Source organism: Engystomops pustulosus, chromosome 10 (assembly GCF_040894005.1).
Source record: "Engystomops pustulosus chromosome 10, aEngPut4.maternal, whole genome shotgun sequence".
In the NCBI taxonomy this organism is placed as follows: Eukaryota; Metazoa; Chordata; class Amphibia; order Anura; family Leptodactylidae; genus Engystomops; species Engystomops pustulosus.
Window position 1 is genome coordinate 30281943 of NC_092420.1, and position 26933 is coordinate 30308875.

Consider the following 26933-nt stretch of genomic DNA (forward strand, 5'->3'; position numbering starts at 1 on the left):
TTCCAAGAAGTTACAAGTGACAATGTTACGCCTAAATTCTCTGCCCTGAGGGGGTGAAACCAGCTTCTGGAAAGTAAATACTCCATACGCCCGTCTAAGAGCTGACGTGAAAGAAGTGAAGGCTCAGGTATCCTTTTCTACTCCCTCCTCTTGAAAACCCCATGAAACAGGTAATGTATATAACAGGTCACACATAACCAAGGAAAAAACTAAACAGCATGTAGTAACATATAGGTATAGAAGGATGTCAACAATAAGATGTGATGACATGAGAAATAAGAGAGGTCAATCACAATGGAGGGGGGTGCTGAACCTAACTTTGGCATTTATCTTGTGCCTCCCTGACTGTGTGGTGCTCCTTAACACACGGATTCAAATTTCATTTTTTCCACACTACAACAGCACTTGGATAGAAGAAGAGCGGATCACTTGCTGTACATGGCACTGGTTTACTGGGAAACTGACAAGTTCCCTCTAAATATAAATAGTTTTATTTCTGCATATTGCCCCCCAAACATCTTATATACTGTCACCTCTATTCATTTTTCAAACTAAGTCCCCTCATGAATTTTCAGTAGTGGGCCCCCTGGAATTTTACACACTGGGGCACATATACTAAGAACAGTGCAGTCTGTATTATGTGCAGAGTCCTATGTAGTGTGCAGAGGGCGCCAGATTCAGGATTTCTTGTGCCCGTTCTTCATGAATTTGGCGCTCTGTGCACTTCTCCGTCAGAGTGCACCATTTTCTTTGGTGCACCTCTAACATGGTTAAATCTCATGCATGGTCCGACTGAGCACCGGAACGCCCCCTAATTTGTGTTGCATGAAGAATAGTGCAGCTGCACCACAAAAGGGTCACGTGCAGACCCTTCTTAAATACCTGTGAGTGCAGTTTGCACTAAAAAGAACATGCAAAGTCTGACAGAAAACTGGAATTGTATATACTGTACTGGACGCCCTCATTAATTATACAAATTGCCCCCCCAATTTTACATTCTGGATCCCCTCATTAATTATACAAACTGCCCCACCACCAATTTTACATTCTGCCCCCCCATTAATTTTTATATGGGGCCCCCTCATTATACACACTGTCCCCCCATGAATTTATCATGAGGCCCCTCATTATAAACACTGAGCACCAATAGATTTGACATAGCACCCCTCATATACATACTGCCCCCATGAATTTTACATAAGGTCCCCCACCACTGTGTACACACTGGCACCCTCCTCATTATACACACTGGCACCCCCCATTATACATACTAGAACCCCCCATTATAAACACTTGCACCACACCACCCCTTCTCATTATAAACACTGGCACCCACCCCCCTCATTATACACACTTGCACCCCCCCATTATACACAATTGCACCCCCCCCATTATGCACACTGGCATCCCCCCTCATTATACCCACTGGTACCCCCCATCATTATACACACTGACCCCCCCCCCCCCCCTGTTATACACATTAGCGCCACACCACCCTCCACTATACACACTGACACCCCCCTGCTCATTATAAACACTGGCACCCCACTCATTATACACACTGGCACCTCCTTCTGTTGCTGCTTCTACTACCACCGGACAGGAAGTGATGCGCAGGCACGTGATGACATCATGAGTGGGACATGCGCTGGAAAGGCTCCCGGCAGTGTTGCACTCACAGACAGTCAGGAGAAGTGATAGTACTCGAGTGGGCAGTTCCGACCGCATCTAGTATATTGCAGCCACAGGCAGGGGTCTCCTATGGGTTCGAACAGAGGCCTCTGCCAAATTGGCAGGAATCAGGGCCCACTGGGGGATTCCCCCGGTGGGCCAGACCAACCCTGCCTATCAATACATAATACAGAGCAGGAGGTCTGAATTCTTTTCCCCGCTCTAAGTTTCCCAACTCATTGCTTAGTTCAAAAAGACAATAGATTTATGAGGACAATATAAGCAGGGTCCTTACCAGGAACATGAAGTGTGTTTGTTACCTGTGAGGAGTGAACTACAGTGAATTCTATGTGGCAGTTATTTGTCATTTAAAGGGTTACAACTCTTAGTTCCTGTATAGTTGGGGAAATATCTTTTCCTGTTTTACAGCATTGAGCATTTGTGGTCTGTTCTCTGTGTAGACATCATCCTCCTCCTCTTCCTCCTCCTCTCTCTATCTTTTAAGTTCCCTTTTTTCGGTGACAAGTGCATAGAAGAACACAAGATCACATCTCTATCCAGCCATGCAGGCCATAAAGTGTGTTGTGGTGGGAGATGGGTAAGTACGGGAATATTTCATATACATATCTATATACTGGGATGTAAGATGTGGTAGGTTTATACTGGCACAACTAAGCACTTTATGTGAAATTAAAATGGTAGGTTTTTTTTATGTTTTGTAACCTACTTCCTGTATATGTGGTTTATGCTGTGACATTCATGTTTGTCTGCCTTATACAATGCATATTTTCATAAATATATGTATTCCTTTACTACATAAGATGTGAGGAAATTGCATAAATGGCAATTCCCTGATATATAATTAACACTGTCCTAACCATTTGAGGAGTTAGGGGTATAAAACTTTACTACAGAGTGGACTATAATATATAATAGACTAGGGTCGGTGCCACCATGGGGCGTGCCTGGGCAATTCCCGGGGCCCAGAGCTTCTGGGGGCCCACATAAGGCTGAACATAAGGAATCCATTGGGGTGAGGGGGCTGTATCTAATCAATACATAGGGGGTAAGGGAGGCTTTAAATAAAATAACCATAAGGGGCCTGTTTGGGGTGATAATCTAGGGAATATTTTAGGGTACAAGAGACTGTTTTAGTTTCTGAATTTTTAATACCGCCATATGAGTTCACTGTAAAGGGGCCTACTGAGGCTCTGTTACCCAGGGGCCTACTGAAACCTGGAGCTGACCCTGTAATAGACTATATATTGCTTAAAATTCATAGAGAATCAGAAGTTTCTCATATTCCCATCTCTTCTGGCAACATTTTCCAGTACAGGAAGTATCCAGGTTATGTACAAGATAGGTTCTTTAGGTTTTTGCTTAAGTTGAATTTGTATGTAAGTCAGAAACTGTATATTTTATAATTGTAGCTCCAGAAAAAAAAATTGTTGTCCCTGAGACAATTGGTTTTTCAAAACTTTGTGCTGTCATGGAAAGAGGGATTATCAATTAAACTTCATTACAGACACCTTACAGCTGATGATTGCAGTCTGGGACTAAAGTAACATCCAGAGAGCTTCACTAGAGGTCACAGTGGGCAGAGGGGTCTGTCTGTAACTAGGGGTCGCTTGTAAGTCGGGGACTGCCTGTATTGGTAAAACATGATGGGATTAAGGACAGATCTGATATTCATAAATAGTGTTAGTATAACTGGTACCGACGCTCGGCATATGTTCTCCTGATGTCCCAATTTTGCTTGTTTTCAAACCTTTTCAGGCTGAATGATGAATACATGTAGGGTGCTAGATGTGCATTCATCACCTTGTTATTAAGCACTGGGCTGTGGGCCATTGTTTCCTCCGCTGCCAATGTAAGTTGGCATCCAGTCCCACTGAAACCCAGAATTTAACTCTAACATCTAAGGTTTACAAAAATCACCTGTTTTCTTCCCTACGGTGTAGAATTACTGAAACCTGTTATTTGTCCCTCACAGTGACTGGACGTTTTCCTTCCTCATACCAATGCAAGAGACGGGTTACCCAACCACAGACGTTACATTAGGCCATGTTTACTTTTGGATTGTGCTTCCCTTTATGATCAATTTTTAATTACTAACTAGTGAACCTTGACTGGCCGCATCAAACCAGGGCCCAGGAGCCTTAGGGGGCCATAAGGTGTCCATTCTCCATATCTGTAGACTATAAGTATACAATACATGGGGACACATTTATTAAAGTGTTTGCGCCAGTTTTCTGTCTGACTTTGCACTGAAAAGAAGGAGCAAACTGCGTATTGTGTTGATTCTGCGCTGTGTCCACTGCACCACAAAATTCTGAACTTAAAGGGGCGTTCTGGTGCTGATTGGGACTGTGCGCCACATTTATCACTGCGACCCGACAGAAGCTCAGTAGCTTCTGAATAAACCTCTGATTTTCTTGGGGTGCTAGTGGTAATCCAGTATTATTGACAGGAAGGATAGCATTATACACTGTACCTTACCAGGTATCCCTCCCAACCGCCCCAGATCCAGTGGGACAGTCCCGGATTTCAGGTTCTGCCCCGCTTTCCTGAGTGGCAGGAGGTATGTCCTGAGCTGAAATTCTCTCTACATCGTCAAGCCTCATAAAGTAGGGCAATAATGCAGGGCAAAAGAGAAGGAGGTTATAAGTGGGGGCTAAAATGAAAAGGGAGGGTTTGTGTGTGTTAATACTAAGGGTTGGTATAGGGGCCATGGCAAAGGGTGGGGCTTAGGGGACAGAAAAATGTTCCTCTTTCTCTCATCAAAAAAGATGTGACGTATATTTTAGGAGATTCTGGAAATAGAAATTAGTAAGCAAAGAGAATAATACTGTATAGGGAGTTAAAACCCACACAGCATTCGTTTAAAAAATGGGGCGGCTTTTTGTGGGGCGGCTGCACTGTTCTTCACGCAACACAAATTTCGTCATTAAAAGGGGAGTTCCGGTGCACCATTCGATCGTGTGTCACATTTAACATGCGGAGTCTGACAGAAGTGTGTCGTATGCCCCCATGTTAAAGGTGCATCAAAAAAAGGAGGTGACTATGGTGGACGCCAGATTTATGAAGAATGGGCACTACAAATCATAAATCTACCGTACCCTGCGCACTTCACATAGTGCAGTTTGTAGTGTTTTTAGTAAATGTGCCCTAATGCCCATGTACATGAAGTATTACTAGTCACATTATGCTACATTATATTTATTGATCCTAAATTTTTCATAGATTCTTTCTTCAGCAGGCTCTATCACCAAATCCCAATTCCTTGAGCTGATGTATGTAGGTTGGCTCTTTTGATCCGTTCCTCTAGCATCTGTATGTAGTCTCCTCTCATAAGTGACATTATTATGTAGGACAGCAGAATAACATAAAAGTATTGGTGGGAATAAACTTGGAGTAGAAAACTTACTATTTTCTTGGCCTTTTCACCTCTCTCCAATCCATGTAATTTGATAGCTTAGTGCAGTGATGGCGAACCTTTTAGAGACCGAGTGCCCAAACTACAACCAAGACCCACTTATTTATCGCAAAGTGCCAACGCAGAAATGTAATTTGTGATTTACACTCCCTCCTCTGTCACAGCTTTCTTTCATATCAGCACCCTGAGGACACCAATAAAGCAGAAAATTTAATAAATTTGGATGATCATTGTAGCTTCCCTTAGGGTCCCATAAACAGAAGAATTGTCAGGGCTGGAGCAGGAGCTACAATGACAATCCAGATCTGTCCACACCTTCCCACTCCTCCAGTAGTCCCAGGTAGAGCTGTCACTTTACAATAGCTCTGTGCACAGCAAGTCCTGGGCTGTCTGGGACTGCAGGAAGATACCTGGAGTCATCGCTGGTGATGGCCGAGTGCCCACAGAAAGGGCTCTGAGTGCCACCTCTGGCACCAGTGCCATAGGTTAGCCACCACTAGCTTAGTAGACCCAAATGGATTCAGAAGATAATTAACAGTGAATTGTATAGCAGAAAGCAATAGTGGGGTAAAGAACCAGAGAAAGAAGGATTTTCATCTTAAAATAAATATTACCAATATTTATTTGTTCTAGAGATTAATGAAGAGGTTATTTCAGTTGATTTGTACAGAAGCGAGATCTGAGCTCACAGGGTTTACACCAGGATGAAGGACTGTAAGTCAAGCACTGACACACACACTGGTGTGTGGCCACTCTGGCAGGATCTTTTTTTTTCTTTTAGCTTCTTACGTCCTGGATTTTACAACAAAAAAAGGCTTTAACAATTATGCAAATGAGCCCAACGGGCTCCAGACTCCATAGGTGTTAATGGACCCTGGAGCCCATCTGGCTCATTTGCATGATTGTGTACGCCTTTTTCTCCAGAGAGGCCACACATCCGTGTATCAGTGTGCTTGGTTTACAATAATTGATAGTGGTGATAGATGTCCTTTAATAAGTTGATTATCTGGTTGATTCCTGCATATTGGGTCATACAAGAAACATGATCTGGAAGGTGTTTAGCTGCTTGACAACAATTTATTCTGACAGCTTCCCTTTAAGAAGCAGTTACATAATTTAGGTGTCATGGTGCTATGCTCTCTATTCCTCCTCATCATTTAGAAGGTCAGATGACGTTTCATCTGATTGGTGTTCTACACATTATGACTTCTACCCAGCCGAGCAAGGCAAGTCAGATTGGTCGAAATAAAGCGAATGCCACCAAACCACCACACCCCGGCCGGGAGAGGAAGTGGTGCTGATGTGCTTTAGTTTTGTGAGAACTATTACTGGCATTGAGGTGTTATATTAAAGCCAACACATATTTTGTATTTTATTGATAGAGACCTAAATTATGCAATAAAGTGTATGTGTTGTATATTAAGCAGGCAAGTGGAACACATAAAGATTTTAATGCTAGGTATAGGTCGAATTTTGTTGACCTGAGTGAACCTTTTAGAAAGCATCCCAGCCTGTTATATCTAAAATTGTGCTAAGCAAGGACAAGACTTCCTAGTTTCTTCAATGTATACATCTAGATAAATCAATGAAATATATTAGATAGGAAACCGATTATAAAGGGATTTGGTCAATCTGCAGCAGCACCTATAGAAAACTTTCACAGGGGTTAAAGCTTCTGGTGATCTTCTCCATCTGTGGCTGGTGGCTTCCTCAATGGGACAGGGCCTTCCAATGATTGAGGCACCAATATCGAAATTGGGTGATGCTGATCCCTCTCCCCGTGGCAGGGCCATATTAGAAGTTAGTCTTACATGAGCAGTTACTCTCCATTTAGGTCTATGTATGTGTGAACATAGCCTTGTCTATCTGGTTGGGTATTTTTGACGCTCCCATATGATTAAATGGAGAGCGGTCACCAGCCGGCCCAGGCATGGGAAGGTCAGTGGAAACATGAGGAACATTTTTGAGATAGATGTGCATCCCAGAGGAAGAACATATCATGTATTTATGTCATAAATGTTATGAATGAGAATATCTCAGAGTGGACAGAGTTGTATATGGAACCTGAGCACAAGCAGAAGCCCTAAAGATGTGACTCCTTTCTCTTACCTTTGTTTGATAATTAATCATGTTGGTGGTTGTGCTGTACTTTTCGAGCAGTACAAAAAGCCACATGTTGGATCTTTGCATGTGACCTTATCATGATAAAAAATACTCTACCCACATAAACATGTTTTTTCATCAGTCAACTGTTTTGATCTTTGAAGAGAGATAGCTATTATATCTCAGATGGTATCACACAGTTACATCTTGTGACATCTGTAGTCAATGTTCATGTAAACATAGCCGACACATGCAGCGATGCTAGATTTTCCACTAATCATGAGTCTAATAACCAGGGCAGAGCTATTATGTGACCGAGCAGGTCATAGGGCCCACCAACAATGAAAATGGTCTTTAGGGCAAATAGTAGTGACTGTGGATAATAGAGGACAAATAGAAATGTGTTGAAGCATAGGATGGTGGGTCATAGTGTCAGTAATAGTGGCTACCACTGGGCCTGCAAATAGTGGTAGCTGACCAGCCTGCCCCCCTCACCATCACTGATGGTCTGCCGCTGCTGTGTGTGGCAGACACTCTCAGGCCCAATGTACAGATATATCTGTGTTGTGGGGGGCGTAGTCAAAAGACGCTAATTCAGTTACAGATAAATTTAGTAATCGCTGCATTTAGTAATCTTTCTCCAAGCATACTACATCTATAGATAGACCACAAGTTGTTAACCACACCAACACCATGTCAGCGTCAGATTGTGATCATTGCAACTTAATAAACAAAGTGCAACTTGCTTCTTAGATAGTCCTCTCTCACATCATTTATACGCTATGTCTGAGGCCTAGATTTCAATAAGAAAACCTATGGTGTAATGGCCAGGCATCCATAGATTTTTGTGAGTTGACATGCCCAAAATGAGTCCATTTGGCTTAGAGTTTGGCTCAAGTTTGAACAGATAAAGTAAGCGCCTATTACGGTAATAAGCATAGTCCTACTGCTAAAGAGGAGGTCCTTTACAGAGCCACGTTTGCAATGTTTACCACATGTATGTATCTGATCACATGAAAGTATCATGGCATGATCACAGCAACCACCATGGACTTCTACTCCTCCCCATGCCTTCTTGGAGGCTGCTGTGATTTCATGTGAACAGATACATACATGATAGAGGTAGATTGTGCAAATGCAACAGGACCTTAGGTGACATCACCCTGGTCATATGACATAAAGTGGCCAGTGATGTAGAACAGCTCTCTCTCAATGTTTCACATAGTAACATGTTTTGTAGCAGTGAAACCTGTCAATCAGGAATAAGGAGGCAGGGCCATGTAGTAACCACTGAGTATGCAGGGGCTCACTGGACATAGTGGGGGTCATTTACTAAGGGCCCGATTCGCGTTTTCCCGACGTGTTACCCGAATATTTCCGATTTGCGCCGCTTGTACATGAATTGCCCCGGGTTTTTGGCGCACGCGATCGGATTGTGGCGCATCGGGGCCGGCATGCGCGCGACAGAAATCGGGGGGGCGTGGCCGAACGAAAACCCGACGTATTCGGAAAAACCGCCGCATTTAAAAACCGAAAATGTGTCGCTTGGGGAGCGCTCACCTTCACCTTCTATGGGATGGTGCATTCCGGGGCGTTAAGATTATTTTCGGCGCTGCAGCGCCACCTGGTGGACGGCGGAGGAACTACCATCTTAAATCCCAGCCGGACCCGAATCCTGTGCAGAGAACGCGCCGCTGGATCGCGAATGGGCCGGGTAAGTAAATGTGCCCCAATGTCATTTCACTCATAGCAGCTAATTTGCATATAATTTTATAAACTGATTTTTTTTTACATTACAGCCATGGAAACAAACCATTTGGCAATAAGGTCAACACTTTTTAATTATTGTTTTTAATGAAGTATTTCTTTTGGGTGGGTTCATTTGCATAGCAGATTCTCTTTAACGCTAGCATGTGAGCTGGCTATAGCACATCACACCACACAACCCCTTTTACCTTCCGGTGTCAAGAAACCTTCATAGTAAGCAACTATATAACACTAATATAGTCAAAGTCAGTTCCTTATGTAGCACTATGTTTATAATGTAGATATTTGATTCAGCAATAACTGTCTATAATTTGGAAAAGTCATTTAGTCATCAATAAATCATTAGATGTCTGTCACTTATATTCTTCTTCTGTGAAATCATAAAAAATATTTTCATCTGTTTCTGGGAAAGTTTCATGACTGTTCTCTGGAAGTTTTAATGGCGGTGTGACGGGTATTGGAAGGGCCAGCAAGCAATACCTCAACATCAAATTTAAGGGAGGGGGGGGCATAGTTTGGTTTCTTCAATTATTTCACTTTAGATGACAATATCATATTTGCTTCAGGTCATGGTAAAATAGTATGGTATGTATATGGGTTGAAATACTTTTCCTGAAGAGGATGAAGACTGTGTGGGGGAACAAAGATGCAGAATGTGTGGGGTGCAGACTATGTGAAAAGAAAGGGGAATGGGGGTTACAACTGTGTGAAACGACTACGAGGGGACATGATTAATTTATACAAATATATGAATGGTGCATACAAAAAATATGGTGGTAAGTTGTTTCAAATTAAATCAAATCAAAAGATGAGGGGGCACTGTCTCCGTCTGGAGAAATCAAGAGGCGACAGGGCTTTTTTACTGTGAGAACTGTTAATCTGTGGAATAGCCTGCCTCAGGCGCTGGTCACAGCAGGGACAGCAGAGAGCTTCAAGAAGGGTCTAGATGCCTTTTTACACCTAAATAACATTGATGGTTATGTTATATAGAATTGTTTCCCCTAAATCCCTTCTTGTGCAATCCCTTCCTTTCCTTGGTTAAACTTGATGGACAAGTGTCTTTTATCAACCGTATAAACTATGATACTGTGAAAACTTACGGGTTCAGGATTAATTGGGAGGCAGTTTCAGAATAAGAGAGGTACAGGTTGTGTGAGAAAGAGGAGGTTATGGGATGCACACTGTATGAAATGAGAGCTGGTAAAGTTATGGGTCGTAGAATATAGAAGAAATGTTATGTTTGGTTCCTAAAGGTGCGGTCACACGTTGCATTTACTGCATGCGTTTAAAAAACGCATTGGAATAGCTGAAGAGTGATTTGCCTAATTAAACAGCTGTTAATACATGTGTTTACAAAACGCAACCGTTAACACAATGTCAACGTAATGTTAACACACATGTTGACACAAGTGTTAACATTTGTGTTTTGTAAAGGCAAGTGTTAACAGCTGTTTAATTAGGCAAATCACTCTTCAGCTATTCCAATGTGTTTTTAAACGACGTGTGACCGCACCCTAAAGGATGACATTTTTAAAGATTCTACCACAAAACTAAACAAATGAATTCAGTGGGGTGAATTTATCAATGTGTCAGTCCAGGACAGAATCTCACTCAAATTAGACAATCAGATTTAATTGTTTAGACATATTGGGGGTTATTTTTCATTAGACCAGCTCCTTGGGACAGTCCTATGTTTATTTTTGGAGCTCCACTGCCCATCAGATTTATTAAAGTGGCTTTGGCTATTTTCTGTCTGGGATTGTTTTTTTTTTAAAGTCTCAAAATGCATCTCACCCTAGGGAGATGATGACATTTGAGGCTGCGATCACACGTGGTGTTAAGGGTGCAGTCACACCTTGCATTTTCATTGCGTTTTGAAACCTATTAAACAGCTGAGGAGAGGTGATTTGCCTAAATACATTACTGTTAACATTTGCATTTACAAAACGCATAGTAAACGTGATGTGAACACATGCGCATGTGTTTGTAAACTCAATGATAATGCATGTGTTAACGCAAGTGTTAACATCTGTTTAAATAGGCAAATCTCAGCTGTTGCAATGCATTTAACAGCTGCGTTAACCGCGACGTGTGACCGCACCCTCAGAAGTAACCAATAAATGTTTTAAAAAGTGCAAAAAACAGGTTACTGTGCAAAATGTTAAACATTTAAAGCATGTGAAATAATTCCAATTTACATGTTAAAATAGGATCCATAAAAAAAATCCTTCCTTTGCACCTGCCCTGAAAAGTCGCAAAAATACATAAGTGAAAAGTCACACGGAACATCTGGAAAACAATGATACATAGGGCACAAGGTGTAAAAAGTTGCAAAAATTAGACAATTTGACCAGAGGAAATAATGATACATGTCCCCTACTGAGTATCTGGGGGGATCAGTGGTGACAGGTCCCCTTTAAGTAACATGAGATTATTCGTAAGCCTTAGCGCTTGCGGATAATCTATTAAATAAACGAGCTGCGTTGTGTGTTCCCTACTAATCACACAGGTTTCATGCACCTCGGCTCTTAGACATGAGCGAAATGTAAATCATGTAATCGCTTCTTTTTATAATGCAAATCACACACATGTAGGAGGCTGCATCTATTGCATATGAATGGTGTTTGCATAAGTTTTGACACTTGTGCCTCTTTATTACACCGTGTTGTGTCTAGGTGGGCATAATTTGGCAACTAATCGTCCCAGTACATCCAAATATAGTGATTCTAAACGCAGACATGAAGTATGTTCTAACATATTGTCTGTAAGGATGTGATCTATAATCTGCAGAACTGCAGACACATAATAAGGAGTACAGTATGAATAAATCAGTGTTAGGTTTCCTTTACAAACATCTTCCTTTTAGTGTTCAAATAAACAATATTCAAATAATTTCTATCAGCACATGACTGAGCAAATGTTTCCATGTAAATCAGCTGTGAAAATGGATAATCTGTGTGTGCTATATAAATGAAGGAATTATTATTATTATTTTTATGGTGGATGAGAGGATATATGAGAGAAAAAGAGGGCATAGGGACGCTCCCCCTGTCCTCCTACATTTTCCCTAATATAGTGGCCTCTTGGCCTCCTCCATCTCCCCTTATTTAGTGCCCTCCTGTCCATTTCCATTTCCCCTCACAAAGGGTCTTTTGGCCTCCATCTCCCCTCATATAGTGGCCTCTTGTCTGTCTCCATCTCCCCTTCTCCATGTCCTCCTTCATCTCCCATCATATAGTAGCCTCCTTTCCCCCTCCATTTTCTCTCATATAGTGGCCTCCTGTCCTCCTCCATTTTCTCTCATATAGTGGTCTCCTGTCCTCCTCCATCTCCCCTCATATAGTGGACTTTTGGCCTCCTCTATCTCCCCTCATATAGAGACCTCTAGTCCTCTGCTGTTCCTGGGTATTAAACAAAAAAAAACTTACTTACCTTTGCCTTGTTCCCCTGCTGTCCTGCTTCCTCCTCTCCCCCCGGGACTCTGAGATGACAAAGTAGGGGGGCAGGGCCAGCCATGGAAGGACCTTTCTCTGTACCTCATTGCTGTTGACCAGCACATCAGAGATGTGTGGAGGCAGCAGGAGCTAATCCCGCCTCCTGGTCCCTGCTCTGCAGCTCTAGTGAGCCCCCCTTCCAGAAGGCGGGACAAACCGGGACATTCTCCCAACCACCCGGGACAGCTATGGGATTCTGAAAGACTAAGGCCCCTGATATGACATTTAGAATTAAAACAATAGCTGCAATATTATCCTCATGCCAAGTACTTCCTCTTTTTTGGCAGGGGATAACTAATAAGGTCATCTTCAGTAATCAGCATCTATCTACATACGGGCAGATGAGGGCATGTGAAATATACTGGATAATTGTATGGAGACATAGGGTCTCAATGTACCACAGTATATGTTCCATACTGGGCCTACAGTGCTATTCTATACTAAAAACCATAATGCAAGGGATATGATATTGTGTAGACTACTTGGCTACAATGGAAAATTTGGACCAGTCCCCCCAATTATAATGTGTTGTTTACAGTGCTGTTCTGTATATCTTCATATGTGGAAGAGAGAACTTATGAGCCCACTATAGTTCCTGGGCCTAGGTGCGAATGCATCCACTGCACCCCCTCAGGCTATAGCAGTATCATTGTTGCCAGATAAATTATCACACCCCACAAAGAAGTCTTTGGTTTTATTACTGCTCTGGTGAGCCATACATTATAGCTTGAAGGTTGGCTCACCTCATACTTTAGACACTTAAAGGGTTTGTTCCATGTTTGGCAGTTATCCCCAATCTGATCAGCGTCTGAATTCTGGGATGCCCATCAACCACAAGAAAGGCTCCTGCCTATCTGAGGAACACGGGTCCGATCTCACTCATGGGTGGAGCAGCAGGTTGAGCATGTGTCCCACTGCTCCATTCAATAGTATGGGAGCATCAGGTATCTCCTACACTCTCATATACAGTGCTGGGGATAGCCAAGTTCTGTTCTCTGCAATTTTCAACACTCTCATGTTATTGAATGAAGTGACAAGACACTTGCTGAACCTTGGTGCAGCCCTGATGCTTGTATGGTAAGGGAACCTTTTTGCTTAGCATTTTGTATATTTTTCCATAAAACGAATCACCCTTGGTACATTGCTATGTTGTGCATCCCTTTAAAACTTTGACCAAAAGTTTAGAATATAATAATAATCTGAGTTATACTAATTTTACATACCCGAGTATAAGCCGAGGTACCTAATTTGCCACAGAAAAACTAGCTAAACTTATTGACTTTAGTTTAAGCCTAGGGTGGGAAATGCAGCAACTACTCTTTAATAAAATGTCCAGGAGAAGAGCCCCCCTTTAATGATATAATTTCCAGAAGTGTCTGTCTTTAATCATACAATGTCCAGAAGCAGAGTCCCACTTCCTGATACAATGTCCAGCAGCAGAGCCCCCCTTTCTGATACAATGTCCAGCAGCAGAGACCCCCTTTCTGATACAATGTCCAGCAGCAGAACCCCCTTTTAATGATACAATGTCCAGCAGCAGAGCCCCCTTCCTGGTACAATGTCCAGCAGCAGAGCCCCCCTTCCTGATACAATGTTCAGCAGCAGAGCCCCCCTTTATGATACAATGTCCAGCAGCAGAGCCCCCTTTTAATCATTCAATGTCCAGCAGCAGAGCCCCCTTTTAATCATTCAATGTCCAGCAGCAGAGCCCCACTTCCTGATACAATGTCCAGCAGCAGAGCCCCTCTTCCTGATACAATGTCCAGCAGCAGAGTCCCCTTTTAATGATATAATGTCCAGCAGCAGAGCCCCCCTTCCTGATACAATGTCCAGCAGCAAAGCCCCCTTTTAATGATTAAAGGAGGAGCTCCCGGGGCTCGAGCCCGAGGGCCCCCACCACTTTCACTTTTAAAGGGGCCCCCACCAGGTTCAGCTGAGTCGCTGACTGTCTCTGTGTGCGATGCGCATAGAACATAGGGGTCTAGGATGTCGGCTGTGTCAGTGAGACACAGCTGCCATCGCTGGGGGAGATTGCCGATGCACTGTTTCAGCGGCAGCAGTTTGTGATGGGACGATCTCCCCCAGTGCATCGGCGAACTCCCCCAGCGATGGCAGCTGTGTCTTCAGTGGCCCGCAGCTGCCCGAAGAACGAGGAAGTGCCGACAGCATCATGGGATCATGATGAGAAAGTAAGTATAAAGTATATTATTTTGTGGCTATTTTCTACAGGGGACCAACAGCTTTATTCTACTGGGGACTGGCGGCTGTATACTAATGGGGGCTGGTGGCTGTATACTAATGGGGGCTGGTGGCTGTATCATACAGGGGGCTGGAGGCTGTATACGAGTGGGGACTGGTGGCTGTATACTACAGGGGGCTGGTGGCTGTATACTACTGGGGGCTGGCAGCTATATACTACTGGGGGCTGGTGGCTGTATACTACAGGGGGCGGGTAGCTATATACTACAGGGGGCTGGTGGCTGTATACTACTGGGTGCTGGCTGGCTAGCTATATACTACAGGGGGCTGGTGGCTGTATACTACAGGGGGCTGGCAGGCTATATACTACTGGGGGCTGGCAGGCTGTATATTACAGCGGTCTGGCAGCTATATTCTACAGGGGGCTGGCAGCTATATACCACAAAGGGTTGGCAGGCTATATACTACAGGGGGCTGGCAGGCTATATACTACAAGGGGCTGGCAGGCTATATACTACAGGGGGCTGGTTATATAATCTAGGGCTGGCAGCTATATTTTACAGGGGGCTCGAATGCCATATACTACAGGGGGCAGGCAGGCTAGATTCTACATAGAGCTGGCAGCTATATAATACAGAGGGCTTGGCAGGCTATATTTTATGAGCCTCTGGCAGCTATATTCTACAGGGGGCTAGCGGCTATATTCTACAGGGATTGGCAGGATATATACTACTGGGGGCTGGCAGCTATATTCTACTGCGGGCTGGCAGCTATATTCTACAGGGGGCTGGCAGGCTATATACTAAAGGGAGCTGGCAGGCTATATACTACTGGGGGCTGGCAGCTATATTTTACTGCGGGCTGGCAGCTATATTCTACAGGGATTGGCAGGATATATACTACTGGGGGCTGGCAGCTATATTCTACTGCGGGCTGGCAACTCTATTCTACAGGGGGCTGGCAGGCTATATACTACAGGGAGCTGGCAGGCTATATACTACAGGGAGCTGGCAGGCTATATACTACAGGGAGGTGGCAGGCTCTTTACTACAAGGGGCTGGCAGGCTATATACTACAGGGAGCTGGCAGGCTATACACTACAGAGGCTGGCAGGCTATATGCTACAGGGGCTGGCTGGCTATATACTACGGGGTGCTGGCTGGCTATATACTACAAGAGCCTACAGGCTATATACTACAGGGGGCTGGCAGGCTATATACTACAGGAGCTGACAGGCTATATACTACAGGAGCTGAAAGGCTATATACAGAGGCTTATATAAAACAGAAGAACAGATAAAAGGATGGCGTCTCGGGTGATACCTTCACAGTAGATATGGAGTGAGGTAAAAACAAACGTTTGTTTTTGAGGAAGGGACAGGACCCCGAAACGCGCCACAAGGACATGACTAATTTCACTGAATTGTAAGTTACTTCATTTTATCATTTTGGAAATTTTATTACCTTTTATGAATAAAGCAATTTTATAATTTCTTTGGAGAAGAGTCAATTGATGTATCATTGATGTAGACACTCCAGTAAAAGATAGTACTTAGAGTCAGCGCCACCCATTCTGGTTATATAGATATATTTTTCTCTTCCGTATATACAGAGGCTGGCTGCCTATATACTTCCAAAAACATTGTTGGAAGGGCCCCCATCAGTTTGCGCCCAGGGACCCCCACTACCCTTAATCTGGCCATGGCCGGAGGTAAGTACTACATTTTTTTTATGTATAAGCTGAGTGAGGCTTTTTCAACACAAAAATTGTGCTGAAGAACTTGACTACTATTTGAGCATATACGGTATCTTAAAGAGACTACCCAGGAGGACATGTAATCACTGGCAGCAACAATGACCTTATTGATAGTGACCCTGTAGGATATTGCCTCTCTGTATGCATGCTTTATACTGAAGCTCTACCTGCATACAAGCACAAGCTCACATGATCATCCGGGCTGGAGAACTGATATATGCATTACAAGAAAGAAATGGTTAAAATTGCAAACCCTTAACCTAGCAGCAAGTTATAAATACTGTATGATATGTTTTCTTTTTATATCTAAATCTTGATTTATAACTGTGCCAGATCAGATGTCACACCACATCCCTTGTCCATCCAAGGAAAGGATTTGACTATCAAGATCTGTCATTGTCCTGGATCTGCCAGCCGCATTATGCAAAACCTCATTCACAATGTCTTAGTTATACAGCCTCGGCCCTTCCTACGAGTGCTTTTCTCAAACTACATACAATGCCAAACCATCACTATTGCTAATGAAGGAAGGGCTGGTTTATTGCAGCTGCCAGTCTTTAGAGCTAAAGTATCCGCATATATTAATAATTATATATATAACCAGCCAGAAGGGGGCAGTAGAATCATATGTTTCCCATCTAGATTCTATACACTGAATACAAAGTATTTTATGGGAATATTTCTTATGCTGCATAGGCGACCTTATATATCTGCATATCTGGTTTTATATATATACATAAATACCCTTGTAATTCAACTGATCCAAAGGAGCACTATCTATGCCCACAATGCATCACCGACTGGAAAAGTAAATGGAAATCACCCTATACAGAATTTATGGGAATCAGGCACTTACTGACAAGTTGCTGCTAAAAAGCAAAGATCTGGGAGCCAAATTCTCAGAATAGAAACACTTGGAACTGCAAACCCCTTTCATGTAAATCTCTGGATGGATGACTGCAGCAATATAGCTAAAAGATATAGAGCATTTTTGGAAGGATACTTTTGGCACTGAGGATTGACATCGTATCCCATAATATTGCATGGCTACAAGTGTTTTCCCTTCTGATGGTTGTAAAATAGTGAAACCCTAGTACACACTTTTTGGGTTTCTCTCTATGACTACAAGGTCCAGTGCAAGCACTGTGCACGATAGGAGAAAGGAGGAAAAAATCTATTGTCAGTAGTCATGTAATGATGGGTCAGTGTTATCTATATAGAGGTCATTGTACAGGGAGGGGGAGGAGATAAGCTGTGACATCATCTATTGTTAGTAGTGATGTAATGATGGGTCAGTGTTATCTATATAGAGGTCATTGTACAGGGAGGAGGAGGAGGAGATAAGCTGTGACATCATCTATTGTCAGTAGTGATGTAATGATGGGTCAGTGTTATCTATATAGAGGTGATTGTACAGGGAGGAGGAGGATATAAGCTGTGACATCATCTATTGTCAGTAGTGATGTAATGATGGGTCAGTGTTATCTATATAGAGGCCATTGTACAGGAGGGAGAGGAGATAAGCTGTGACATCATCTATTGTCAGTAGTGATGTAATGATGGGTCAGTGTTATCTATATAGAGGTCATTGTACAGGGAGGAGGAGATAAGCTGTGACATCATCTATTGTCAGTAGTGATGAAATGATGGGTCAGTGTTATCTATATAGAGGTCATTGTACAGGGAGGGGGAGGAGATAAGCTGTGACATCATCTATTGTCAGTAGTGATGTAATGATGGGTCAGTGTTATCTATATAGAGGCCATTGTACAGGAGGGAGAGGAGATAAGCTGTGACATCATCTATTGTCAGTAGTGATGTAATGATGGGTCAGTGTTATCTATATAGAGGCCATTGTACAGGAGGGAGAGGTGATAAGCTGTGACATCATCTATTGTCAGTAGTGATGTAATGATGGGTCAGTGTTATCTATATAGAGGTCATTGTACAGGGAGGGGGAGGAGATAAGCTGTGACATCATCTATTGTCAGTAGTGATGTAATGATTAGTCAGTGTTATCTATATAGAGGACATTGTACAAGGAGGGGGAGGAGATAAGCTGTGACATCATCTATTGTCAGTAGTGATGTAATGATGGGTCAGTGTTATCTATATAGAGGTCATTGTACAGGCAGGGGGAGGAGATAAGATGTGACATCATCTATTGTCAGTAGTGATGTAATGATGGGTCAGTGTTATCTATATAGAGGTCATTGTACAGGGAGGAGGAGGAGATAAGCTGTGACATCATCTATCGTCAGTAGTGAAGTAATGATGGGTCAGTGTTATCTATATAGAGGTCATTGTACAGGGAGGAGGAGGAGGAGATAAGCTGTGACATCATCTATTGTCAGTAGTGATGTAATGATGGGTCAGTGTTATCTATATAGAGGTGATTGTACAGGGAGGAGGAGGATATAAGCTGTGACATCATCTATTGTCAGTAGTGATGTAATGATGGGTCAGTGTTATCTATATAGAGGCCATTGTACAGGAGGGAGAGGAGATAAGCTGTGACATCATCTATTGTCAGTAGTGATGTAATGATGGGTCAGTGTTATCTATATAGAGGTCATTGTACAGGGAGGAGGAGATAAGCTGTGACATCATCTATTGTCAGTAGTGATGAAATGATGGGTCAGTGTTATCTATATAGATGTCATTGTACAGGGAGGGGGAGGAGATAAGCTGTGACATCATCTATTGTCAGTAGTGATGTAATGATGGGTCAGTGTTATCTATATAGAGGCCATTGTACAGGAGGGAGAGGAGATAAGCTGTGACATCATCTATTGTCAGTAGTGATGTAATGATGGGTCAGTGTTATCTATATAGAGGTCATTGTACAGGGAGGAGGAGATAAGCTGTGACATCATCTATTGTCAGTAGTGATGAAATGATGGGTCAGTGTTATCTATATAGAGGTCATTGTACAGGGAGGGGGAGGAGATAAGCTGTGACATCATCTATTGTCAGTAGTTATGTAATGATGGGTCAGTGTTATCTATATAGAGGCCATTGTACAGGAGGGAGAGGTGATAAGCTGTGACATCATCTATTGTCAGTAGTGATGTAATGATGGGTCAGTGTTATCTATATAGAGGTCATTGTACAGGGAGGGGGAGGAGATAAGCTGTGACATCATCTATTGTCAGTAGTGATGTAATGATTAGTCAGTGTTATCTATATAGAGGACATTGTACAAGGAGGGGGAGGAGATAAGCTGTGACATCATCTATTGTCAGTAGTGATGTAATGATGGGTCAGTGTTATCTATATACAGGTCATTGTACAGGCAGGGGGAGGAGATAAGATGTGACATCATCTATTGTCAGTAGTGATGTAATGATGGGTCAGTGTTATCTAAATAGAGGTCATTGTACAGGCAGGGGGAGGAGATAAGCTGTGACATCATCTATTGTCAGTAATGATGTAATTATATGTCAGTGTTATCTATATAGAGGTCATTGTAGAGGGAGGGGGAGGGGATAAGCTGTGACTTCATCTATTGTCAGTAGTGATGTAATGATGGGTCAGTGTTATCTATATAGAGGTCATTGTACAGGGAGGGGAGGAGATAAGCTGTGACATCATCTATTGTCAGTAGTGATGTAATGATGGGTCAGTGATATCTATATAGAGGTCATTGTAGAGGGAGGGGGAGGAGATAAGCTGTGACAGCATCTATTGTCAGTAGTGATGTAATGATGGGTCAGTGTTATATATATACAGGTCATTGTACAGGGAGGGGGGAGATAAGCTGTGACATCATCTATTGTCAGTAGGGATGTAATGATGGGTCAGTCTTATCTATATAGAGGTCATTGTACAGGGAGGGGGAGGAGATAAGCTGTGACATCATCTATTGTCAGTAGTGATGTAATGATGGGTCAGTGTTATCTATGTAGCGGTTAATTTGCAATGAGAGAGCTAGGACATCATCCTGTAATCGAATCTAATCAGTGGTGAAAGTAATGTAATCCATACCTTTATGTTGTGATGAGGTACATGGTATTTAATACTAACTATACATAGTGAAATGGAAAATAATAATAGAAAAAATAGTTGTTATTTATATTGCTATATAATAATTGTTGCTGTTGACACATTCCATTCAAGGTTTATTTTGAATCAAAATCAGACACACACTATGGGTTCATAGTAATCTACGTCTGTTGTACTTTTCACCCATACACTACAGATCTGTAATTCAATCTAGAGGGCCTTGTCCATTGGTTACACATGCATCTTTAGGGGAGTGTTCATGTGCATCGGGGTTTAGGGAGGAATGGCTGTTGGCCGTACAAGTGGCACAAGGGTCTCTAGAGGACATTGACTGAAGAAAATACTACCCTCTAACTGACATATCTGAGAAAATGATGGAGACAAGTAGGATTTATGGCAGGTTATGTTCCATCAGTTTACAGTCTTGTAATTGGATGTCAGGTTTTTGTAGGAATGAACTTCCATTTCCTTTGTCTTTTAATTGTTACATTTGCAACATCCCCCACGGGGCCTAGCCTTGTCTTGGGGCCTGGAGGCAGCCGGGGCCCAGAATACTGAAGTGGCTGGAGGTTGCGGCCTAGGCACGCTGATGTCATGGGGCTTGGTATAGGGACCGGAGGGCTGTCCTACAGCCTGGCAGGTCTCCAGCAGGTGGTGTGTGCAAGAAATATGGAGGGAGAGGCTGAGATTCTGGTTCTCCCTGGGGCAACCCCTGAGTGTCTGTAATATAGGTAATTGATGGGGAAGCCCGTGGTGGTAGACAGCCATATCCAGAGATCAGACGGAGGCAATGTTGTACAAATCAACTCACAGTTCTGAAGGTGTTTCTCTCTTCACTCTGACTATGCAGACCAGACTATGTGCTCCCCCTGCACAGGGGTTTTATACCCCCCCTGATCAGGTGGTAGCACATCTCCAATCACACTCCAGTTTACAATACAGCTACATAATTGGATAACAACTTACACCCATTTAACCTTTTGAGGCAGAGGCTACAGCTGCAGATTAACTGAGATCTCCCTGCATTATACCTTGGGTGCAGGCTCACCAGATGGGTCCTGACAAGAGGGCCTTATTCACAACTACCTCACATTAGTTTTTTTTTTGCTTTACAGTTCATCATATGGAAGAGCTGTTATAACATAATGGAAATATAAGATTTCCAGTTCCTGCAATATCCATTTTTCATAGTTCTGCTGCTACTAACATCATAAACAAAGTTATGTTTACACAGATCTCCAGTACTGATACCTAACAGTGTCTGCACCTTTAAATGGCTGGTAAACTTTTTTTTTAAATATAGTACTAATGTACATCACTAAGAGGAAACACATCACAGCGCACATTTATATCTGGAGGGATTAAAATGAAAACATTTACTCATTTAAAAATGTGCAATAATCTGAATAGTCTGAAAAGATTTTTAAAAAATCTGGAAGCATGCTGAAAGATGAATATTTAACACCATAGCGTGTGCAACGAGTGCTCAGCTCAAATTAAAACAAAAATGATCCCAACAATTTAGAAATTTCATGAAAAAAATGATAAACTCTGACCTATTTGTAAGCTGTCAGCAAAAAGTCAAAGTGCTTAAAAGTTATAATGATATAAAGCGACAGATGCCAGAATACAAAAATAGAGGCAGAGTCTCAACATACAAGCTAGCTACGTCCTGAAGGGGTTAATAACATGCATACTTAAAAATTTAGTTATCGCAGTACAGATGGTTAAAGTTTCCTTTGTGGACATCACTTTCTTGACAGGATCATGTATGAAAAACATCACAGTAGATTTTTGTAGATTTTTACATTGATCTAATCCAGTCAATGGGACTATTTACATTGAGATTAAGTCATTAGTAACCTCTGCAAAATTGTTTTCACTGCTCACTGCAAAGTAAGAAAGAAGCAAAAAAAAAAATGAGAGGAAGAAGCATTTTTATTGATTAAAGTAAATAACAAAGTTTACTTTTATCATCAGTATTTTTTTTATTTATAAAATTTTTTTAAAAGTTTTTGAAGTTTAGTTCTGCTTTACGTAATGCTTCTTCTGAAAGTGGGAAGCATCGTTAAAGACAAAAATTTGTTCTTCTTACACAGTAAAAAATTCATATGAAATTTTTTTTGTCTTACAGGGCGGTGGGAAAAACATGTCTGCTCATCAGTTACACAACCAATGCCTTTCCTGGAGAATATATTCCAACAGTGTAAGTACACTTCCAATTAGAGAATTCATCAAAAGGTAGAAACATTATAATTTCTGTGCATACTCGAGTATAAGCCGACCCGAATATAAGCTGAGACCACAAATAACTAGGAAAACTTATTGGGGCACATTTACTTACCCGGTCCCTCGGAGTTCCCGAAAGTGTCCCGCGATTCACTAAGATTGTGCGCGCGATATCCTGCATGTGTCGCTTCCCCGTTCAGGTCCGACAGAGTTCACCTTCTTCTTCCTGTTGCATGTAAGTTCATTGGTTTAATCTTAAATCCCGCTCTCATACCGAATCAGTCGGATTGTCTGACGGAACGAGCCCTCCTGTATTTTTGTAGTTCTAGACAATTTTTTTTTTTTGCCCCAGTGACAATTGTTTCAAAATTCTTTGCTGTAATGGGACCAAGGATTATCAATAAATCTTTATTACAGACACCTGTGTGCATGGGGTCTACAGCTGTAAATACACAGCCCACAGGAAAATGGCACAAATGTATTTTTTTTGTCAATTTTATCACATTTGGAAATCTTTTCCCAGGTTTCTAGTACACGGAATAGAATATTAAACACTGAGATTATTAAGAACAATATGTCATGCAGAAAACAAGCCACATACAGCTCTGTACACGGAAAAATAAAAAAACGTTACATATTTTTGTAGGTGGGGAGCGGAAAATAGCAACGCAAAATGGAAAAAGATAAAATGGAAAAAACTTGTTAATAATAATAACATAAATATATTTCCTTGGCATAACAGAATGTTATAACTTCACATGAATCAATGTATAAAATGGAACCAAACACATCTTTACGTTGGATCAAGTCTTACGTGGCGCCGCTTGACTTTACTTTTGCAGTTTATTGTCGGTCTCCACTGTGAGTAAATGTAAGATGCCAAAAATAAAAGAGTATAATTTTCCACTGGTATATTATCCACTGGGCCTAAAAGCTGTATTTGTCAGTTACCTGGACATGCTTGGAGGAAATAGCTTCCCGACATCTTTCAATAACGTTCTGTCTACAGAAATATATTTACTCTGATATTCGACTGTGACTTTTATTGTGTGATAAAGCAATACTTCACACCAAACCAAATTACGCCGGCTGACACAAAGGTGAAAAAATGAATGTACTTTTCAATTTGATCTCACTGACAAAGAGTTGCTGTATGTTGGAGGCTGCGATAGATTTTTTTTTTGTTTTGATTTTTGATGTGAAATGATATAATTCATTTATGTGAAAACTATGAAAAATATCATTCTTAGTTGTTCTAATTATTTCCACTAATATTCAGAATCTAGGACTTCAACAGTTTTTCACTTAAAAAATAAACTAAAATTAAGAGGACATGAATCCTTTTTTTTTAGTCGAGGCAATAAACTGTTATTTATGCATAAAATAAAAATTCATTATAATTATTCGCTGCTGTTCATTTCTAATTATATGTAAATGAGCATTTTGGAGCAGCACCTTTTTGATTTGGAGAATTTACAGATTTACTAATGGTAGACCAAACTTACTTGATTGTAACATTTTCTAGTTGGCCGCTGCTTTTGCTAACTGCTTAAACAGCAGAATCCATCCGAAAAAAAACTTTTTATAAATATGCTAATGGACCAGAGGCGCTCTGGCCTACGTCACCGGAGCCCCGTGGCTCCACCGTCTTATAATATATGCACACCCCCCACTTTCTTGCTTGCTGACGTCACCGGTAGGCGGGACCAACCAGTGATGTCACCAACTGTCTTCGAATCAGCTGGCTAAACTTCAGAGAGTGGGTGCGTGCATATATTATAAGTTGGTGGACCCAAGAGGAGCTCCGGTGACATGGCTGTTCCAGAAGTTAAAAGAGAAGGTAATAACTGGAAAACGGACTGGACCGGTACGTTAGGGCAGTCTACCATCCAAAATTCTGATGGTAGATGTCCTTTAATTACTGTTTTTCACTAATATTTTATGGCCCGTAGAAAATTTGCAGAAATTTTTTAAAACATTCACTATGAATGTCTTGGGAATCCTGAATTACATAAAGGAATTTTTGCAAATACTAATTATCTATGTCCATTTTTAACAGCTTCGATAACTACTCAGCTAATGTCATGGTGGACAGTAAGCCGGTGAACCTGGGATTATGGGACACAGCAGGACAGGAGGACTATGATCGTCTGAGGCCACTTTCTTACCCGCAGACAGTGAGTATAAAATATATCACTTCCAAGTTCTCAAAGATACACAAGTGTGTCATCCCTTAAAATGACCTTTAGTCCAGATACTAAGGAAGTCCAAAAGTTGATGGTTGTCCATTCTAAAGTCTGTGTGATTGTCACAGAATGGCTGACTCAGTCTTATAATATGAACTCCATCCTATGTAAATATACATGTGAGTGGGCTAAAGGGCCTTTGATGACAAATATTCAGATTCTTCCAAAACATGATTCCATTCACTTGGTTATGACATCATCAGTCGTCCTTTAGACTTGCACCTAGCCTAACTTCTGGACTGCAACCCAAGACGGGGCCATAAAGCAATTAGTCAGGGCCGTGACCAAAAAACTTTGAAAGAAAAATAATATTTAGATACTAACCTTTCCCATTCGTCCACAGCCATTCTGTACTTAGTTCTCGTGGCTATGAAGCCATCAAGCGTGTTGATGCCATCACATTGCTCCTGCTGATTCAGGGCCGTATACAACAATGGTGGAGATGTGACTCACAGCACTTTTTTTTTGTCTTGTAGGATGTTTTCCTCATATGTTTTTCTTTGGTGAGTCCAGCGTCCTATGAAAATGTGCGAGCAAAGGTGAGGACTTTTATAATTTAATATCTTAACAAGCAGTGAGCAATACATACAATACAAACAATAGAGTCTTCTGCAAAGAAATATATTGATCCTGGAGCAGGAAAAGGTGAAGGACTGGGGCTGTATACCATAAGCCACACACGTCAAGCACAAGGTTCTAATGTAGCCCATCATCTCTTTTTATGTGGCCACGAGATCTGCAGCATGTAACAACCTGATTCAGTTTTTAGATGCAGAAACAGCCATGGCTAGATTTTCACTTTTCCAGGCACCACGATGACCCTTACACATAAAGCAGATGTGATGTCCTTACTTGTCACCTTTTACTGTCTGAATAATACTGCCAATGGTGGTGGAGGTTGTTGAATGCATGATGTTAGAGAGTAGAAGAATGTTAAAAAATGGTAGAGAGAATGTTAGGCTACAGTAAGAATGGAGGATGCGGTACAGGGGGTTGACTAAAGAAGACCCATAGTTACAGATGGACCTCTCTGTCCCCTGTAGATCTTTTATTTTATATAAAAGTAAAAAAACATAACATTATATAACACAAACCAAACATAATATACACTATATACATTAACTTACCTGCTGGTCCAGCCCCATTCACACCTAACAAAAACAATAACTTAAAATACACCAAAATGAATAAACACTACATAGCACAACCCCAACCCAACTGGTTATCACATCCCAAACCAAACCAATAAACAAAGACAAGCCTCACCCACAAATAAACATAAATGACCATAAATATATATAAACCACCATAAATATACATAAACCCACCCCACACTCTCTAATAACAAACCACCCCGCACCCGTTTTTTTTTTTTTAAGTAGAGCTGGTGAAGCTCTCTGGATGTTACTTTAGTCCCGGGCTGCAATGATCAGCTGAAAGGTGTCTGTAATGCAGCTTTACTTATAATCCTTGTTGCCATGACAGCACAAAATTTGGAAAATCCGATTGTCACTTGAAAAATAAAAATTGTCTAGAGTTACAATTATAAAATATCAAGTTCCAACTTACATACAAATGAAACTTAAGAACAAACCTAAAGAACCTATCTTGTACGTAACCCGGGGACTGCCTGTACTTGTTTTAGAGGAGAAAGTTGCAGATGTTTTTCTGGAGTGCAGTGCCATATTTTGTGTAAAATTTATCAAATGGCTAGCGGTGCTTGAGAAATTTGACACATCTATAAGTCTGTATTGAAATGTGACTGCAACTTTATTCATAGGTATCTGTGGGGCAAAGAAGTTATTAAACCTTCAGACTTATTCATAAGAACATGTGAGGTCTGAGATACACAGACTGTGTGCTGGCCACATTTCTTGGACAGAGAACTAACTGCTTGGGTGATGGGAGTCCAAGTGCAATGCTAGCTCACCGGTGCCTGAGTACTGTGTGGGTGCAGCTACATTTCCAGGGACCGGAGTTGCTGGCTGTAGTTTTTCATATAATTTCATAGTATCATAGTTTCAATGT

At 41.7% G+C, this 26933-nt stretch overlaps 1 protein-coding gene across 1 annotated transcript in view; it reads left to right on the forward strand.

The window, feature by feature from the left end:
- Positions 1-2123: 2123 nt before the first annotated feature.
- The window catches only part of RAC2 (Rac family small GTPase 2), a 51074-nt gene continuing 26264 nt past the window's right edge, over positions 2124-26933 (forward strand). Inside the window, exons 1-4 of the mRNA XM_072127356.1 lie at positions 2124-2269; positions 22565-22636; positions 24719-24836; positions 25382-25444. Coding sequence (XP_071983457.1) covers positions 2235-2269; positions 22565-22636; positions 24719-24836; positions 25382-25444 — 288 coding nt within the window. The 5' untranslated portion in view covers positions 2124-2234. The remainder of the gene's footprint in view (positions 2270-22564; positions 22637-24718; positions 24837-25381; positions 25445-26933) is intronic.